This window comes from Triticum dicoccoides, chromosome 1A (genome assembly GCF_002162155.2).
Source record: "Triticum dicoccoides isolate Atlit2015 ecotype Zavitan chromosome 1A, WEW_v2.0, whole genome shotgun sequence".
Taxonomy (NCBI): domain Eukaryota; kingdom Viridiplantae; phylum Streptophyta; class Magnoliopsida; order Poales; family Poaceae; genus Triticum; species Triticum dicoccoides.
In genome coordinates, this window is record NC_041380.1 from 567,224,801 (window position 1) to 567,245,157 (window position 20,357).

Below are 20,357 nucleotides of genomic sequence, written 5' to 3' on the forward strand. Positions count from 1 at the left end.
TTTAAGCATACTTGTCTCTCTTTGGTTGTTATCGGACATGTGATCCGGCACTGGTGTGATCTGGCGCGTGCTATGCATCGGACTTTATTAGAATTTTAAATTGCCCAGAATAGCATCGGATGACCGATTTATGTATTCGTGTTGGAGTAAATTTATAAGTCGGTGTTGAAGATGCGCTATGGCCTCTCTTTTGTAGACATGATTTCCACTGTCCTCGAGGAAGTACTTTTCGCTTCCCTTGCCAGATTCACTCCATGGTGCTAGTTGCTCTAGAGATGATCGCCTACCACAAATCTAGTCAACATGACCATTCATCACCTTGAGTGGGCCAATACGATGCATAACAAGTTTGAATCAGTACTCGTATCTGCTTTCATGCTCCTGATAAAATCATTTTTTTTTTGCAAATGTGATAAAATCCTTGCTTAGATCCGTGAACTCCCTAATTGTAAGTTTTGTCGGGAAAAGTCACACATAACAAATTTGCCCTTCACATTTGCTTGTGCAGAGAGACCTAAGGCAGGCGACGAGCAAGATATGCATGTACCTGCCACTTGTACTCGCAGATAATTGTCTGCGTAAAGTGTGGATAGTTCTTTTTCGAAACAGATAAAGTGTGGATTGCAGTGCTCATTCTCCTAGTTGAAAGCCAGTTTAGTTCCCTTTTCTCCTATTGTATCGGGTATTAATTGATGTGTGCTTAGCTATTAAGCATAAGGTTTTAGGATTGTTCTACTCGACATGATTGTGTCTTAACAGCGAGCGCTTTGTTAGTTTTATTGGTATGACGTTGTTGGACTCGCTGTCAGTCGTCTGTGTTCACAAACTGCACAAGGGAAGGGAGGGGCAGATCCAAGTGTACGTAGAACAGCAGGACGACGAGACGGTGCCGGAAGCTCAGCAGATACATGTATATTGCCGAACCTTACCAGTCTCAGGCATCAGCAGAACGGAGAAAAAACACTAGTCGGTGGAATAATAATTCAGGAATGGCTGAATGCTGACGGAAAAAAAGAAAAAGAAAAATGTTGGGGTGAGAGAGGCTCGAACTCTCGACCTCAGGATCACTCACGTTAGCTATGAGACCTACGCGCTAGCCAACTGCGCCACCACCCCGTCGCGACATTGTTTGAAACGGTCGTTATACTATGTACTATAGGATAGCTTCATCAGTACTAAGCAACGATCGTTGCATGGGGAAAGGTAAAGGAAACACCATCTGCTGGATTTTTTTTTTGCGTTCAAATACTTTATTTGGCAGTAGTAATCTTTAGTGATCAAGTACGAAGTTTCAGTTTTTAGTGTAAATTTTTTAGTTAATCACTTTCTTAAGTTTGAGCTTCCAACTTGATCGGTTGCAACCTTCTTCTGCTGGGTTTGAAGCTTCCAACTCAACGAATTACAAGCTTCCTATTTGTATTTCGATGAATCCTTATATCACACATTGATGTTCATAACTTGGTGGACTTCCTACTGCCACCAAACCGAAGCTTCCGACTTGATGAATTGCAACTTGCTACTTCCAAGTCGACGAGTTGCAACTTGCTGTCATGTTGTACTACCGAACATACAAAATGAAGCTTTAAACTAACCGACTTGAAATATCTCTACTACCAAATATAAGGCTTCACTACCCATGAAATATATGGCTTCCAATTAACTTGCATCGTCTACAGCATAGATTCTGATTTAGTTAACTTCTAACAAAACACTTTCTAGAGAAAAATATATGTACCAATTGTATTTCTTCTATGGTAGTAACATAAACAAGGAAAATGATACATTTTACTGTCCAGCGGTCCGGCCCCTGACGCCAAATAAGAAGGGAATACATCAGAATTTGCAAAGAAAATAATGGGACCAAAGCATAGCCTCAAACTGGCATGACAATAGAAGTATATATAAGAAGGTACATATTTTTCATAGTGGGACCAAAGCCATGGAAGCCTTTTAGGGCATGGCCAATGCATAGCCTCAAGCTGATGCCGCACGGGTCATGTAGGCTCGGATGTCCGAAAAATTTGGTTCCGATGATACTATGGGATCTTCAGCAGGAGGCAGGTGCTTGAGAGGAAAAGAGAGTGGTCATAATGTAAAAGGTGAAAAAAGTAGAGTAGATGCATGTGTACCCTAATTCTTTTTCATTTGCTTGATGAGGCCCACAAGCTTATGCTTCCATTGTAGAGGGAAAACAAATGAAGCTGCCTGACTCTACTTTTTCTCATGGGCAATTACATGGTGATGCTTCCATTGTACATACCCTTATGCACAGCGCTAGTGCGAACTAGTACTGGGCCACTAGAAGAAACGACAGCACACACGTGGCCAAAAATGGAGCACCGCCGCACGCGTGTGTCAAATGTGATCCTCTCGTTAGTGTTGATATACTTAGGTTAGTTAATTAGCAGTTGATGATTATGGAAAATAGCTACAAAACCAAAAAAAATTGAATAGCCAAAAGGTAAAATAGACAAAAGCTTGTTTGAAACAGGGATTGTCATGATCAATCTGCAACTTGAAACAAAACTTTATCCACTTAGTATGCATTTGGAAGGAGAGAGGGTGGATACATTGAGATTAGCTATTTGTTGGGCTTAGTGTGATGCACCAGTTTATGTTTGGTTGGACGAATGAGAATGGGATATGCTTGAATGATTGAGAAGGGATGGACCATGGTTAATTTATTTTGTGGGGAGATCATGATTAATTAAATAAACTATATCTCCCTACTCCACTAGTAATTAAATTTTAACATTTAACAAAGGTCATTTCCAGTAAAATGACTACTTAACAATAAATATGTTAATTATCACAAGACCATTGCTAATGATCACAAATAGTGACAGAGCTTCAGCATAATTCTAGATGGGGAAATGACTTAAATGAAAGTAGATTAGTAAGGAAATATGGGCGAATCTCTAGTTTGAACACAAGTTAGGTTTGGTGGGTGTAGGTGGGGGGGGGGGGATATCCCTTATTGGTCTACACATTAATCACAATTACGTAAGGGCAGTGGGTCGTCTAACAAAAATATGAAACATAATTTGTGTAGTATTTTTTTAAATTGTGCTGATGTAATCCAAACTTGTTATGAGGCTGACCAAAATAGAGAATGCATCAAAAGAGGTGATCGCTCCAACTCACGAACCCTTTCTTCTACCGAGCATAGGCATTGGGACTTGAGAGCTTAGGTACGAAGCTGGCATACTATTTGGATTATATTTGAGGGAAAAATCAACATTGATTGCAAACGCTCTATCCAGATAGAGAGACGAGCTAAGGATTGAGTTGTCCTAACGCATCTAGCCTTGTCATTGAAACCAAAAGACACCGAGGGTGATCAAAATAGAGAATGCACGAAAAGAGGTGATTGCTCGAACTCACGAACCCTCTCTTCTACCTAGCAGAGCATAGGCATTGGGTCTCGAGAGCCTAGGTATGAAGGCTGGCATACTATTCCGAGTATATTTGAGGGGAAAATTCAATATTGATTGCAAACGCTCTAACTAGATAGAGAGACGAGCTAAGAAAAAGATTGAATTGTCCTAACTCATCTAGCCTTGTCATTGAAACCAAAGACACGAAGGCATACGAGGTCTTGGCAACATAGTTTGCATGAGTTGCATAGAAAAATACATGAAGACATGATCATTCTGTTCATTTGTTGAGCATACTTCAGAAATATTTCTCTCTCGCTATTAATATGTCCTAGCCCTTCCACCATCATCTCTCACATCCAAACACGCTTGAGGCATTGGAGATGTTGTGTGCAGACCTTGTCTATGCATGCCCGATATTTCAAGAGATACTTTTCATCGATTAGAAACACAAATGAAATTTATTTAATGTGAGTCCTTGTTGAATATTGCACACTTTGTTCTGTGTTTTGCTATAGAATCTTAATCTGCCACGCGCTTGCCTCCTTAGTGAACGCACAAAAAGATATGATATAAGTTAGGTGGATCAAAAGGACATGAAGGTTTCCTGGTGTAGTTAGGTCGCTTTGCTTTCTTAGATTTTGACTCGAGGTAATGTCACATCGGTTTCGTGGTGTAGTTGGTTATCACGTCAGTCTAACACACTGAAGGTCTCCGGTTCGAACCCGGGCGAAGCCAAACTCTGTTTTTTTCCTTCATTTTTTTGCAATTTTAACAGTGAAAAAAAGAGAAGAAGAAAAAAAAAATAGTAATGGCCCATGCAGGTCTCGAACCTGCGACCTTCGCGTTATTAGCACGACGCTCTAACCAGCTGAGCTAATAGGCCAGTTGTGCTTGTAAATAATTTGGGACCTTTTGTATAGTTTATTTGATTTGGTTTGCAGTTTTTTATTTTCTAGGGGAAGGTTTGAAGTTTTTTGTTTGAACAGCGAAGAGCAGGTTGGTTTTGGATTGACAGGAGCGTACACCAGGTGCAACAGCCATCAATTCAATGCATCAAATTCCAGCACCTTCTCGTCTCCATCCGCTTGAGAGCAAAACACCACCCTTCCCCAGTTCAGTTTGGGATCACCGCACCGGTACAGTTGTCTCCCTGCAGCAAGTTTTACGGATAATCTTCTTCTTCTTCTTCTTCTTCTTCTTCTTCTTCTTCTTCTTCTTCTTCTTCCTCCTCCTCCTGCAACAAGGTCATGCTGCTGCTCACTTCAGATCCAGCCTGACTAGTCTGTATGAGGATAGAGGAATCTAAGATTAACCGAGTACAAAAGCTGTAGGTTATATAACGACTGCGACTTCCCAAGTTTGCAGTTTCCCCCCAGATTTTCAGTTGTGAAATGTGTAGCTGGGTAAAACTCTGCTATCTCCCGGTGGGCATGCCCTTATTTACCAAACAGAAAAAGTGTAAGGGCATCTCCAACGCTGACTGGCAAATTTGCTTCGGCATCTGCTTGCGGATACTGATGCCGGAGCCCGCCATCTAATGCTACACGCATACATTTCAACAACTTTTTCAACTAATTGGGTGAAATTCGTGCAAACACGGCGGATTTCATATAAACCGGACGACATTCAAGAAAACACAGCGGATTTTCATTACATTTAGAAAAAAAACATTCCGACTCTAAACCTGTCCTACGCCGGCTGCCGAAGTCTAAGCCCTTGTTGTGCCCTTCCTGGAACCGCGTTCTGCATCCATCGTCTCCATGAGTACGGGCGATAAGTCCGATGAAATGAAGCTGCGATTTCCGGCGAGGAAGAGTAGAACACTGGAGACAGACCGACCCACATGGGACACAAGGCTCTGTCGCCCCAATGCCCTACTCATCCTCTGAGGAATCCTCGCTTTGTATGTCGCCGCTGGACGTGAGGTCCATGATAGAAATGATGGCGCCGACGCTCTAGTCGTCCCACCGCGCCGCCCGAAAGTTCGTTGGCGGCGCGTAGGAGGCGCAACTCACGTTGTTCTCGTCCGTGAACGCCTGCAACCACGCCTTCGCGGCAACCGCTTCCTGGCGAGCAGCGGCTTGCGGGCGGGCGGCCTCGTAGATCGCTCGCTGCTCTGCGACGAAGTTGAGATTCGCCACGTCATGGCCGCAACGCCTCTCGCCGTCGATTTGGCTCTCCGCCAGCCAGTTCTGCTCTAGGAGGAACATGCTATACCATTGTTCTTCCCGCGCCTGCTGGAACACCGACATAGGCGCCGAAGCAGGCCACTCCTCCGCCATGGCGACGTTGTAGTGTGCCTGCGCCAACTCCATGGTGAAGCCGTCAAGCACATGTGCGGGCTCCAGTGTGGTGTCGTCAAAGCCCATATCCATCGTGGGGTCATCCTTGTCGTCGAAGACGTCAGGCGAGCTGGTCGGCATGCACATTCGCGGGCTCCAGTGCGGTGTCGTCAGAGCCCATCTCCATCATGGGGTCGTCCTCGTCGTCGAAGACGTCGGCGAGCTGGCCGGCATGCCGACCTTGATCTGCCTGGCACGACGGCTCTGCCAGCCGGCCGCAAGGGCGGCCACCTCGTGCTTCATCTCCGTCGAAAGTCTCTCCCATAGAGTGTTGCCGCCTGCAGTCATGACGGATGTGATGCAAGGGATGAGGATGTGGAGTGGCTTGTGTTGTGGAGTAGAGTTAGCCCGGTGTTGCCGCCTTTAGATAGCGGATTCAGGTGAGGCCAAACGTCCGGGTGCGTCAATGCGCGGTGACGAACGGGCACTGAATGGGCGTAATAGATATCCGTTCCATCCCGTCTAGTAATGCGTCTCTGGCATTGAACGAGCACGGAGACCGGGGATGCGTCGCAGTTAGCGCATATGGCTGACATGCCGCTTTAATGTCGGAGCCAGTGAGATGTCACGTCCGCTATGGGCCGGCTTCAATATGGACCGAACGCTCTACAACGACACGAACGCGGCCTGTTGGCGTGCGGGTGGGAACGCGCGTGAGCGAGGGAAGAGGTTTTTGTGTAAGCTGGTGTGGTCAGAAGCGGTTGTGACTGCTGTCCGGATGCCCGCCAAGCTGCCCCTCCCTAGTTTGTCTTTTGTTTGCGGGATAAAATGTGTCCAGATCGTCCCGCGAACCGATGCAGGACCTCGTTAGATGACACAACACGTTCGGACCGCATGGTCCTGACGGTTGCCGGCGGTTTGGGGGTTAGCATTGGAGATGCTCTAAGACGACTGGTGAGGTACATGTGCTCAAAAAGACATGCCATCAAATGTTTTCATGTTATTACTGCTTAATATATTTTTTTGTAACGGTTCAAATACTACAGTTATTGCAGTTTTCCTTTCAACTCTTATTGTGATCCATTCAAAGAAAAAACAAAAAAATATTGGCTCTGTTCTGGATCTTGCAGACTCACGTTTTACATACAATTTAATTATATCGTGCTCTATTGTTTGGGGTAGGATTGTCTGACTCAAGTTCGAAGTGACAGGAGACTGTGCGGGTGTCGTTTAGTGCTGTTTCGCCCTGTGTGTGATGCAAGTGGTCAAGTACGACTGTAACCATTTAGTTTCTTCATAATAAATTTATTATGATGTCATGGCGATGATTTGAATTGTTTTTTATACTTACGTCCCTCTTGAAAAGATTAGCTATGATAGGATTAAAGCTCTTGCAATATATTGGATTCACATACCAACCGAGAGATGACCTAAACCTAATAACTCCTTTTTTGTGTGAAATTAACCTTTTTTTGCAAATAGCGAAATTAAACCTTAATTACTCTCTTTATGCAATTTCGGCAAACGAATAATAGTGCTTTTCAATAGTCACATTCGACAGGTGAACTTCTTAATTTCTTAATATTTGTAGTGTGTACATATTCTTATTTACGCAATAGATGCTCTTTGATCATTGCGTGTTTCGAAATGACTAGCCCGCGCAGATGCAGGGGCTGATGACTGGTTCTCCCTCGTGGCTCTTCCCGGTCGTGCGTAACGGCAGAAAAAGAGAGAGTGAAAATTTGACGTGCAAGGGAACAAGTCATTAGTCTACAACATGTGATTCCCGCGATCGGACTTCCAAACACACAGTCCCGATCGGCACTGACCAGTGATTCACATGTTTTGCGTTCAACCATGCACGTTTGTTTCCATAAACACGGAGGAAATAATCCTCTTGCTCCCGCGGAAACTGGCTTGTATGGAAAAATATCCGACGGAGCTGTACTCGAGAAAACAACATATTGTTTCTATTTAATCAGCAGCTCCTACCCTGTGTCACCTCATCTTCTCCTCCCTCCCTCCCGTCGCCTCTGCCGCCTGAGCTTTCACCTGTACCCGAAACACTTCACTGCGAGCTGCAACGAGTAGCTGCGCCGCGCGCGTGCACGTCCACCTACGGCGTCTCTCTTCTCCAATGGCGCTCCAAGCATCGTTGCCTTCCGCGTTCCACACGGCCCCGGCCGTTACTCACGCTTCTTGTCGGCGGCAGGTGCGCACGGGCGATTGATCGCCGGGCAAATGGCTTCCAGCTCTTGCCTGTTAACGACTCTGGCATGCGGCCGTTTGCCTTCGGGTTACGTTCCCCGTCCGGCTCGCCGGAGTGTCTGCTTGATGGAGTGTTGCTGACGGGGTGGTTTTATTTGATGTCGTACGTTTGCAGTTCCAACTGCGTGCGAGCGCTGCGGCCGCGGCTAGCAGCCCCGGCGCCGGCGACGGGAAGGTGGTGATGGGGAAGCAGCCGGCGACGGGCGCGTGGAAGATCGACTACTCCGGCGAGAAGCCGGCGACGCCGCTGCTCGACACCATCAACTACCCCGTCCACATGAAAAACCTCTCCACCACGGTATATATTTTGTCATCCGGCTATCTCGGGCTGCCTATGTGATCGTCTGATTGATAACAGCAGTCAGCTATCATATGGCTTTACTGTTGCCACATAGTCGTTTTTTATGTTTTTTGTCAGACTGTTCGTTTGATAGCCGTGTGCATCTTATCTATGCAGAGAATGAGTGTTGCTTCTTATGCTTAGCATTCACTTGATACTAGTACATTTTAAGTTAATAAAAATGTCCTTTATCGAAAAAGCTAAACAAATGAGATATGTGTTGGCATGGCAGGACTTGGAGCAGCTGTCCGCGGAGCTCCGTGCGGAGATCGTGAACACGGTGTCCAAGACCGGCGGCCATCTCAGCTCAAGCCTTGGGGTGGTGGAGCTGTCGGTGGCGCTGCACCACGTGTTCGACACGCCGGAGGACAAGATCATCTGGGACGTCGGCCACCAGTCCTACCCGCACAAGATCCTCACGGGCCGCCGGTCGCGGATGCACACCATGCGGAAGACCTCTGGCCTCGCTGGGTTCCCCAAGCGCGACGAGAGCGCGCACGACGCGTTTGGCGCCGGCCACAGCTCCACGAGCATCTCCGCGGCGCTCGGGATGGCCGTCGCGCGTGACCTCCAGGGCAAGAAGAACCACGTCATCTCCGTCATCGGAGACGGCGCCATGACCGCGGGACAGGCTTACGAGGCCATGAACAACTCCGGCCACCTCGACTCCAACATGATAGTGGTCCTCAACGATAACAAGCAGGTCTCCCTCCCGACGGCCACCCTCGACGGTCCCTCCAAGCCGGTGGGCGCACTCAGCAAGGCTCTCACGAGGCTCCAGTCCAGCACCAAGTTCCGGCGGCTCCGGGAAGCCGCCAAGACCGTCACCAAGCAGATCGGTGACTCGACCCATGAGGTGGCAGCCAAAGTGGATGAGTACGCGCGCGGCATGATGAGCGCCCCGGGCTCATCGCTCTTCGAGGAGCTCGGGCTCTACTATATCGGCCCCGTCGACGGCCACAACCTCGAGGACCTTGTCATCATCTTCGAGAAGGTCAAGTCCATGCCGGCTTCTGGGCCCGTGCTCGTCCACATCGTGACGGAGAAGGGGAAGGGGTACCCGCCGGCGGAGGCTGCGGCAGACAAGATGCACGGCGTGGTCAAGTTTGACCCAATGACGGGGAAGCAGTTCAAGACGAAGAGCCCGACGCTGTCGTACACTCAGTACTTCGCCGAGTCGCTAATCCGGGAGGCGGAGGTGGACGATAAGGTGGTGGCGATCCACGCGGCCATGGGCGGCGGCACGGGGCTCAACTACTTCCAGAAGCGGTTCCCCGAGCGGTGCTTCGACGTGGGCATCGCGGAGCAGCACGCCGTGACCTTCGCGGCGGGGCTCGCCGCCGAGGGGATGAAGCCGTTCTGCGCCATCTACTCCTCGTTCCTGCAGCGCGGGTACGACCAGGTGGTGCACGACGTGGACCTGCAGCGCCTGCCGGTGCGCTTCGCCCTGGACAGGGCAGGCCTCGTCGGCGCGGACGGCCCCACGCACTGCGGCGCGTTCGACGTCACGTACATGGCCTGCCTGCCCAACATGGTGGTCATGGCGCCCGCCGACGAGGCCGAGCTCATGCACATGGTCGCCACCGCCAGCGCCATCGACGACCGCCCAAGCTGCTTCCGCTTCCCCCGCGGCAATGGCGTGGGCGCCGTGCTGCCTCTCGACAACAGAGGCACCCCCATTCAGGTAGGCAAGGGGAGGGTGCTCGTCGGAGGCAACAGGGTGGCGCTGCTAGGATACGGCACGATGGTGCAGGCCTGCCTGAAGGCGGCGGAGCTGCTGAAGGAGCACGACGTGTTCATCACCGTCGCCGACGCCCGCTTCTGCAAGCCGCTGGACACGGAGCTGATCCGTGACCTCGCCGCCGAGCACGAGATCCTCATCACCGCCGAGGAGGGCTCCATCGGAGGCTTCGGCTCCCACGTGGCGCACTACCTCAGCCTCAGCGGCCTCCTCGACGGCCCGCTCAAGGTAATGAAACACCCCAATCTGTTAAGAATAGAACAATCTTCAGAAGAAGACGGAAACATTCTCGCTTGGAACTTTTCAGCTGATGGTTAGATTTGTTGTGTGATGTTGCAGCTGAGATCGATGTTCCTGCCAGACCGGTACATTGACCATGGCGCTGCGGAGGATCAGATGGAGGAGGCCGGCCTGACGCCGAGGCACATCGCCGCCACGGTGCTGTCGCTGCTGGGTCGGCCACTGGAGGCGCTCCACCTCAAGTGATTCAGTCAACCAACTAGCTTGTGTTAACGCCCACAACATGAATGAACAGATAAAATGACGGAATTGATGTTGCTGCTCCCCACTCTCTAGCAGTTACGTGGATCTTGGAAGGGCTCCACAATGCTACAACAAGCACTAGGTAGCTAGAGTTACCATGCTAGTGTCCGTCGGTGTGTGATTCTTGGCTTGGCTTGTTTCTATGCTTCCAAGTGCGGAGCAGATGAGTTGGAGCCTTTCTTTGAACCGGAGGATACATGCATGTAGATATGCATGCATCCCTATGTTCTTCCCTTTTGGGTTTTGTACAGATGGTTATTATAAGTACCCTCTCCGTTTTTTTACTTCACATATGAGATTTTTTTGAAGTCAAACTATGCATAGTTTGACCAAATTTATATCAAAAAGTATGAACATTTACGATACAAAAGCTATATGGTATGAAAAAAAAATCATGACGCATCTAATAATATTGATTTAATATCATGAATGTTGATATTTTTTTAATTAAAGTTATTCAAACTTGAGTCCCGCTTCGGTACAACCCCCCTCACAAAACATATAAAGGGCAATAGGCATTTCACACATTATACCAACTTTTGTATGTACGATGGATCATCTACGGGGATGTATACGCTTTTTTTTTCAGACAACGGGGACGCTTTACGGGAGAGGTAGCACTACTAGGCCGACCCACTAACAGGGTCCGATACAGAGCAGGCGTAAAAGTCACAAAAATATGCAGCGCCGAGCACAGGGGATTCACCCCTAAAAAAAAAAAAGCACAGGGGATCCGTGACAGGGTGCTGCTAACCACGCTACCTGTCTCCCACATGTGATCAAAGCTAACAACAGAAGCTATATGAACACACAAAACCGAAGCTTTTTTTAATAGGCCGAATTTTTTGAATGTTTACGAAGTTTAGAATGTATGACTAAAAATTGTGATTATTTTTTACAATACATAATTTCCTTTAGTTTCTGTGATTTTTTTGAAAAAGAAACATTTTACAAAATTCCAAAGTAAAATCTGAAAACGTGAACATTTTTTGAAATCCATGAATTGTTTTTCATACACAAACATTCTGTGGACTTTTTAAAACGTGAACAACGTGAGTAAAACCAGAAGATTCACAATACCGGTTGCTCAAATACTCAGATGGGCCGGCCCATTCTGCGATTGCCCGACTATTTATCGCAGCATGCGGTAAATAGGAAATTCTGTATGTTAGGGAAGTAGTGTCAAATAGACTGTGCCACGCATAGGAGGCCGCCCGACTGGACCGACTCATTGTCGCGCCCTAGAACAGGGAAAAAATAATCGAAGAAAGAAAGGTAGTGCGACTGTGCGAGGTATCGAACGTTGTAACTCCGGCTGCTAACCACTCGCCGCTAGCTACACGAGCTGATGGGCTTCAATATCTAACTAGGAAACACGAAATATAAGAACTATCCATCAGTGCCAAACAGTAGCGAACCAGCATTTTTTCCCACTATTTCTTTTCCTTTTTACTATTCACTATTTGTTTCTTTTTCATATTTTCATATTTCCTTTTTTGATTCTTTTTCCTTTTCAACAAATGCTCGCACGTTTAAAATTTGTACAAGATTTCAAAAAATGTTTGTTTTTAAAAACATAAAATACAAATATTCACATTTTAGCAAGTTGTACAAATTTTTTAAAAAAATGGATGTGTCTTTCAAAATTGCTCAGAATTCTAAAATAAGAACAGTATTTAAAAAGAGCAAACAAAACTTTGAAAGCACGTTGTTTTTAGGCATTCCTCAAATGAGCTCAATTTTTCAATGACTTCTATGACCAATTCAAGACACCATGCCAAGTTGTTTCGGTTTTCAACAAAATTTGCATTTTTTGGAGTTTTCTCGGTGAAAAAAGGCCGATAAATGGTGGGATGTGTCACAACTTGCATGCGGTGTTGAAAATCGTTCAAACCTGACATGGATGCCTATCATTGGCATGCTAACCCAGTCCCAGAAGTTGGGGTCATTTGAAGAATGTTAAAAAACTAGATCATGTTCAACGGAGGGGTCCAGATAGGACAGAATGCTTCTCTAAGAGCATGTTGTTTCTTGATATCCTTGAAATGGCCGGAATTATTTTCATGGCCTTGTATGACTAATTCAAAGCACCATGCCAAGTTATTTGTGTTTTGACAAGTTTTTCCATTTTCTGGAGTTTTTCTCGGCAAAAAAAGACTGATAAATGGCCGAACATGTCGCAATGTGAATACGATGTCGGGAGTCGTTCAAATTTGGAATGGATGCCTGCCATGGCCATGCCCACTTGGTGAAAAAACTTGGGATCATTTTTAAGGATGTACAAAAACATGATGTTCAATGTGTAGTGTCCAGATAGGCTAGAAGGCTCCATTTGAGAGTACTTTTTCCGACATCCGTCAAATGGCCCTAATTTTTGACAAGGTTTGTATTTTTTTGGAGTTTTCACTTTTTTTTATCCACTAGTAGAAAAGGGGGCAAAGGTTCAGGCCGGGTCAGCCCATTAGTCCCGTTTCAGTCTAGAACCGGGACCAATGGTGGCATTGGACCCGGTTCATGAGCCCAGGGGGCCGGCCGGGCCATGTGGGCCATTAGTCCCGGTTCGTCTGGACCTTTGGTCCCAGTTGGTGGGATGAACCGGGACCAATGGGCCTCGCCCCTGGTCCACCACCATTGGCCCCGGTTGGTGGCATGAACCGGGACCAAAGGGGAGCCTATATATACCCCCTCCCGCAAGAGCAGAGCACACTGCTCTGTTTTTTCTGGCCGAGGGGGAGAGGGCTTGGTGGTGCTTTAGCTCACCTCCTATGCACACAAGGTGTTCGATGGAATGCCCGAGCCACACTACTTAAGCTTTCTCCTCTCCAAGCTCAACCTCCAAGCTCCATTTTCCTTAATATTTGTCTAGGTTTAGCAGTCCGTCACGCCCCGTCCCTATCTTCACTGCCGTCGATCACCCACGCCGAGCTCATCGCCGTCACCACCGTGGTGAGCCTCTTGTTCTTATCTTCTTTCTGAAAGGAAAATATATTCTTACTTGTATGTTTACATAGATACTTGTATTATTTTCTTACTTTTATTATTGCATCTTATATAGTGCGATGGTTTTGGTATCCGCCCCCATTGGCCCTCGTCCTGTCTATGATTCAGATGTGGTATATATATTATCTTTATAACTATTGGTTCATTTATTGTTTATGAAAATTATGCCGACCAACGTGACATAGATTTTATTTATCTAGGATGTATGTGAACCGGAAATTCCAACCGACCCTATTGTCGAGAGGTTAAATTTAGTTAAAGAAGAAAACAATTTCTTGAAGGAAAAAATAAAAAAATTAAGGAGGAGAAAATGATATTGGAGTTGCATGTTGCGGATGTCGTTGATGATCACAAGATCAAGATGGATGCAATGCGCTTGAAGATTAGAAAGATTAGAAAATATGCCATTCATACCGAGGCTTGGTATCATTATGCCGTTGGATCAATTGTTACCTTGGTTGCGATTATGATCGCATTTGTTTTCGCATTGAAATGTTTTACATAGTTTCAATTTATGGTTTAATTAATTAGATGCTCTGGAGAGCTATATGTTGTTAGATGAGAACTATGTATGTACTTTGGTTTTAATGTGATGATGAACTTCTATTAATTTGGACACTTAATTATATATAATGCACGCAGATGAACCGGTAATGGATGTACGGTGACAGACACACCTCCGAGTACATTAAGGGCGTGCATGAGTTTCTCGATGCGGCCGAGGCAAACAAGCAGAATGGTTTTATGTGTTGTCCATGCACTATATGTGAGAATACGATGTCTTACTCTAACCGGAAAGTCCTTCACACCCACCTGCTTTACAAGGGTTTCATGCCACACTATAATATTTGGACGAGGCATGGAGAAATAGGGGTTATGATGGAAGACGGCAAAGAAGAAGAGTATGATGACAACTATATGCCCCCTGAATACGGTGATGCTGCAACGGGGGGAGCTGGTGAAGATCAAGAGGAACCAGATGATGTGCCCAATGATATTGCAATGGGTGAAGCTGCTCAAGGTCAAGAGGAACCAGACGATGTGCCCGATGATGATGATCTCTGCCGGGTCATTGTCGATGCAAGGACGCAATGCGAAAGTCAAAAGGAGAAGCTGAAGTTCGATCGCATGTTAGAGGATCACAAAAAAGGGTTGTACCCCAATTGCGAAGATGGCAACACAAAGCTCGGTACCGTACTGGAATTGCTGCAGTGGAAGGCAGAGAATGCTGTGCCTGACAAAGGATTTGAGAAGCTACTGAAAATATTGAAGAAGAAGCTTCCAAAGGATAACGAATTGCCCGACAGTACATACGCAGCAAAGAAGGTCGTATGCCCTCTAGGATTGGAGGTGGAGAAGATACATGCATGCCCTAATGACTGCATCCTCTACCGCGGTGCATACAAGGATCTGAACGCATGCCCGGTATGCGGTGCATTGCGGTATAAGATCAGACGAGATGACCCTGGTGATGTTCATGGCGATCCCCCCGGGAAGAGGGTTCCTGCGAAGGTGATGTGATATGCTCCTATAATACCACGGTTGAAACATCTGTTCAGAAACGGAGAGCATGCCAAGTCGATGTGATGGCACAGTGAGGACCGTAAGAAAGACAGGAAGTTGAGAGCACCCGATGATGGGTCGCAGTGGAGAAAAATCGAGAGAAAGTACTGGGATGAGTTTGCAAAGGACCCAAGGAACGTATGGTTTGCTTTAAGCGCGGATGGCATTAATCCTTTCGGGGAGCAGAGCAGCAATCACAGCACCTGGCCCGTGACTCTATGTATGTATAACCTTCCTCCTTGGATGTGCATGAAGCGGAAGTTCATTATGATGCCAGTTCTCATCCAAGGCCCTAAGCAACCCGGCAACGACATTGATGTGTACCTAAGGCCATTAGTTGAAGAACTTTTACAGCTGTGGAATGAAAACGGTGTACGTATGTGGGATGAGCATAGACAAGAGGAATTTAACCTAAAGGCGTTGCTGTTCGTGACCATCAACGATTGGCCCGCTCTCAGTAACCTTTCAGGACAGACAAACAAAGGATACCACGCATGCACACACTATTTAGATGACACTGAAAGTATATACCTGGACAAATGCAGGAAGAATGTGTACCTGGGCCATCGTCGATTTCTTCCGACCAACCATCAATGTCGAAAGAAAGGCAAGCATTTCAAAGGCGAGGCAGATCACCGGAAGAAGCCTGCCATGCGTACCGGTGATCACGTACTTGCTATGGTCAATGATTTACATGTAATCTTTGGAAAGGATCCCGACGCACTTGTTGGAAATATGCCCTAGAGGCAATAATAAATGATTATTATTATATTTCTTTGTTCATGATAATTGTCTATTGTTCATGCTATAATTGTGTTATCCGGAAATCGTAATACATGTGTGAATACATAGACCACAACACGTCCCTAGTGAGCCTCTAGTTGACTAGCTCGTTGATCAAAAGATAGTCATGGTTTCCTGACTATGGACATTGGATGTCATTGATAACGGGATCACATCATTAGGAGAATGATGTGATGGACAAGACCCAATCCTAAGCTTAGCTCAAAGATCGCGTAGTTCGTTTGTTGTAGCTTTTCTGAATGTCAAGTGTCATTTCCTTAGACCATGAGATTGTGCAACTCCCGGATACCGTAGGAGTGCCTTGGGTGTGCCAAATGTCACAACGTAACTGGGTGACTATAAAGCCACATTACAGGTATCTCCAAAAGTGTCTGTTGGGTTGGCATGAATCGAGACTGGGATTTGTCACTTCGTATGACGGAGAGGTATCTCTGGGCCCACTCGGTAATGCATCATCATAATGATCTCAATGTGACCAAGTGGTTGATCACGGGATCATGCATTACGGCACGCGTAAAGTGACTTGCCGGTAACGAGATTGAACTAGGTATTGGGATACCGACGATCGAGTCTCGGGCAAGTAATGTACCGATTGACAAAGGGAATTGTATACGGATTGATTAAATCCTTGACATCGTGGTTCATCCGATGAGATCATCGTGAAGCATGTGGGAGCCAACATGGGTATCCAGATCCCACTGTTGGTTATTGACCGGAGAGGCGTCTCGGTCATGTCTGCATGTCTCCCGAACCCGTAGGGTCTACACACTTAAGGTTCGGTGACGCTAGGGTTGTAGAGATATTAGCATACGGTAACCCGAAAGTTGTTCGGAGTCCCGGATGAGATCCCAGACGTCATGAGGAGTTCCGGAATGGTCCGGAGGTGAAGATTTATATATAGGAAGTCAAGTTTCGGCCATCGGGAAAGTTTCGGGGGTAATCGGTATTGTACCGGGACCACCGGAAGGGTCCCGGGGGTCCACCGGGTGGGGCCACCTATCTCGGAGGGCCCCATGGGCTGAAGTGGGATGGGAACCAGCCCCTAGTGGGCTGGTGCGCCCCCTTGGGCCTTCCCCCTGCGCCTAGGGTTGGAAACCCTAGGGGTGGGGGGCGCCACCCTTGCCTTGGGGGGCAAGGCACCCCCTTGGCCGCCGCCCCCTAGGAGATTGGATCTCCTAGGGACGGCGCCCCCCTAGGTACCCTATATATAGTGGGGGGAGGGAGGGCAGCCGCACCCAAGCCCCTGGCCTCTCCCTCTCCCTCCCGTGACACTCCTCCGTCTCCCCGCGCTTGGCGAAGCCCTGCCGAGATCACCGTTGCTTCCACCACCATGTCGTCGTGCTGCTGGATCTTCATCAACCTCTCCTTCCCCCTTGCTGGATCAAGTTGGAGGAGACGTCTTCCCAACCGTACGTGTGTTGAACGCGGAGGTGCCGTCCGTTCGGCACTTGGTCATCGGTGATTTGGATCACGTCGAGTACGACTCCATCAACCCCGTTCTCTTGAACGCTTCCGTGCGCGATCTACAAGGGTATGTAGATGCACTCCTCTCTCCGTCGTTTCTAGATGACTCCATAGATTGATCTTTGTGATGCGTAGAAAATTTTAAAATTCTGCTACGTTCCCCAACAGTGATATCATGAGCTAGGTCTATGCGTAGTTACTATGCACGAGTAGAACACAAAGTAGTTGTGGGCGTCGATATTGTCAATTTGCTTGCCGTTACTAGTCTTATCTTGATTCGGCGGCATCGTGGGATGAAGCAGCCCGGACCGACCTTACATGTACGCTTACGTGAGACTGTTTCCACCGACTAACATGCGGTAGTTGCATAAGGTGGCTGGCGGGTGTCTGTCTCTCCCACTTTAGTCGGATCGGATTCGATGAACAGGGTCCTTATGAAGGGTAAATAGAAATTGGCAATTCACGTTGTGGTTTTGGCGTAGGTAAGAAACGTTCTTGCTAGAAACCTATAGCAGCCACGTAAAAACTTGCAACAACAATTAGAGGACGTCTAACTTGTTTTTGCAGCAAGTGTTTTGTGATGTGATATGGCCAAAGGATGTGATGAATGATATATGTGATGTATGAGATGATCATGTTCTTGTAATAGGAATCACGACTTGCATGTCGATGAGTATGACAACCGGCAGGAGCCATAGGAGTTGTCTTTATTTATTTATGACCTGCGTGTCAACATAAACGTCATGTAATTACTTTACTTTATTGCTAAAGCGTTAGCCATAGTAGTAGAAGTAATAGATGACGAGACAACTTCAAGAAGACACGATGATGGAGATCATGGTGTCATGCCGGTGACAACGATGATCATGGAGCCCCGAAGATGGAGATCAAAAGGAGCAAATGATATTGGCCATATCATGTCACTATTTGATTACATGTGATGTTTATCATGTTTTACATCTTATTTGCTTAGAACGACGGTAGCTTAAATAAGATGATCCCTCGTAATAATTTCAAGAAAGCGTTCCCCTAACTGTGCACCGTTGCGAAGGTTCATTGTTTCGAAGCACCACATGATGATCGGGTGTGATAGATTCTAACGTTCGAATAGAACGGGTGTAAGCCAGATTTACACACGCAATACACTTAGGTTGACTTGACGAGCCTAGCATGTATAGACATGGCCTCGGAACACGGAAGACCGAAAGGTCGAGCATGAGTCGTATAGGAGATACGATCAACATGAAGATGTTCACCGATGTTGGCTAGTCCGTCTCACGTGATGATCGGACACGGCCTAGTTAACTCGGATCATGTTTCACTTAGATGACTGGAGGGATGTCTATCTGAGTGGGAGTTCATTGAATAATTTGATTAGATGAACTTAATTATCATGAACTTAGTCTAAAATCTTTACAATATGTCTTGTAGACCAAATGGCCCACGTTGTCCTCAACTTCAACGCGTTCCTAGAGAAAACCAAGCTGAAAGACGATGGCAACAACTATACGGACTGGGTCCGGAACCTGAGGATCATCCTCATAGCTGCCAAGAAAGATTATGTCGTAGAAGTACCGCTAGGTGACGCACCTGTCCCACAGAACCAAGACGTTATGAACGCTTGGCAGTCACGTGCTGATGATTACTCCCTTGTTCAGTGCGGCATGCTTTACAGCTTAGAACCGGGGCTCCAAAAGCGTTTTGAGAGACACAGAGCATATGAGATGTTCGAAGAGCTGAAAATGGTTTTTCAAGCTCATGCCCGGGTCGAGAGATATGAAGTCTCCGACAAGTTCTTCAGCTGTAAGATGGAGGAAAATAGTTTTGTCAGTGAGCACATACTCAGAATGTCTGGGTTGCATAACCGCTTGACTCAGCTGGGAGTTAATCTCCCGGATGACGCAGTCATTGACAGAATTCTCCAGTCGCTTCCACCGAGCTACAAGAGCTTTGTGATGAACTTCAATATGCAGGGGATGGAAAAGACCATTCTTGAGGTGTATTCAGTGCTAAAATTAGCAGAGGTGGAAATCAAAAAGGAACATCAAGTGTTGATGGTGAATAAAACCACTAAGTTCAAGAAAGGCAAGGGTAAGAAGAACTTCAAGAAGGATGGCAAGGGAGTTGCCGCGCCCATTAAGCAAGTTGCGGGGAAGAAGCCAAAGAATGGACCCAAGCCCGAGACTGAGTGTTTTTATTGCAAGGGAAGTGGTCACTGGAAGCGGAACTGCCCCAAATACTTAGCAGACAAGAAGGCCGGCAACACTAAAGGTATATGTGATATACATGTAATTGACGTGTACCTTACCAGTACTCGCAGTAGCTCCTGGGTATTTGATACCGGTGCGGTTGCTCACATTTGTAACTCAAAGCAGGAGCTGCGGAATAAGCGGAGACTGGTGATGGACGAGGTGACGATGCGCATCGGGAATGGTTCCAAGGTCGATGTGATCGCCATCGGCACGCTACCTCTACATTTACCTACGGGATTAGTTTTAAACCTCAATAATTGTTATTTAGTGCCAGCTTTGAGCATGAACATTGTATCAGGATCTCGTTTAATTCGAGATGGCTACTCATTTAAATCCGAGAATAATGGTTGTTCTATTTATATGAGAGATATGTTTTATGGTCATGCTCCGATGGTGAATGGTTTATTCTTAATGAATCTCGAGCGTAATGCTACACATATTCATAGTGTGAATACCAAAAGATGTAAGGTTGATAATGATAGTCCCACATACTTGTGGCACTGCCGCCTTGGTCACATAGGTGTCAAACGCATGAAGAAGCTCCATGCAGATGGACTTTTAGAGTCTCTTGATTACGAATCATTTGACACGTGCGAACCATGCCTCATGGGTAAAATGACCAAGACTCTGTTCTCAAGAACAATGGAGGGAGCAACCAACTTATTGGAAATCATACATACTGATGTGTGCGGTCCAATGAGTGTTGAGGCTCGCGGTGGC

General features: G+C 46.8%; 1 protein-coding gene and 3 non-coding genes across 4 annotated transcripts; 2 read left to right on the forward strand and 2 right to left on the reverse strand.

Annotated features, from left to right (window-relative positions):
- Positions 1-1,029: 1,029 nt before the first annotated feature.
- On the reverse strand, positions 1,030-1,116 carry TRNAM-CAU. The gene is given in 2 exon segments: positions 1,030-1,065; positions 1,079-1,116. It is a non-coding gene; the product is annotated as a tRNA-Met (tRNA).
- Positions 1,117-4,041: 2,925 nt separating this feature from the next.
- Positions 4,042-4,115, forward strand: TRNAV-AAC. Its single transcript has one exon. It is a non-coding gene; the product is annotated as a tRNA-Val (tRNA).
- Positions 4,116-4,189: 74 nt separating this feature from the next.
- TRNAI-AAU lies at positions 4,190-4,263 on the reverse strand. Its single transcript has one exon. It is a non-coding gene; the product is annotated as a tRNA-Ile (tRNA).
- Positions 4,264-7,700: 3,437 nt separating this feature from the next.
- On the forward strand, positions 7,701-10,838 carry LOC119291207 (probable 1-deoxy-D-xylulose-5-phosphate synthase 2, chloroplastic). The gene is made up of 4 exons (XM_037569923.1): positions 7,701-7,874; positions 8,046-8,228; positions 8,503-10,239; positions 10,351-10,838. Exons 1-4 carry the CDS (start codon positions 7,800-7,802, stop codon positions 10,495-10,497), a joined length of 2,142 nt encoding a protein of 713 aa, XP_037425820.1. The 5' UTR covers positions 7,701-7,799; the 3' UTR covers positions 10,498-10,838.
- The last annotated feature ends 9,519 nt before the right edge of the window (positions 10,839-20,357 follow it).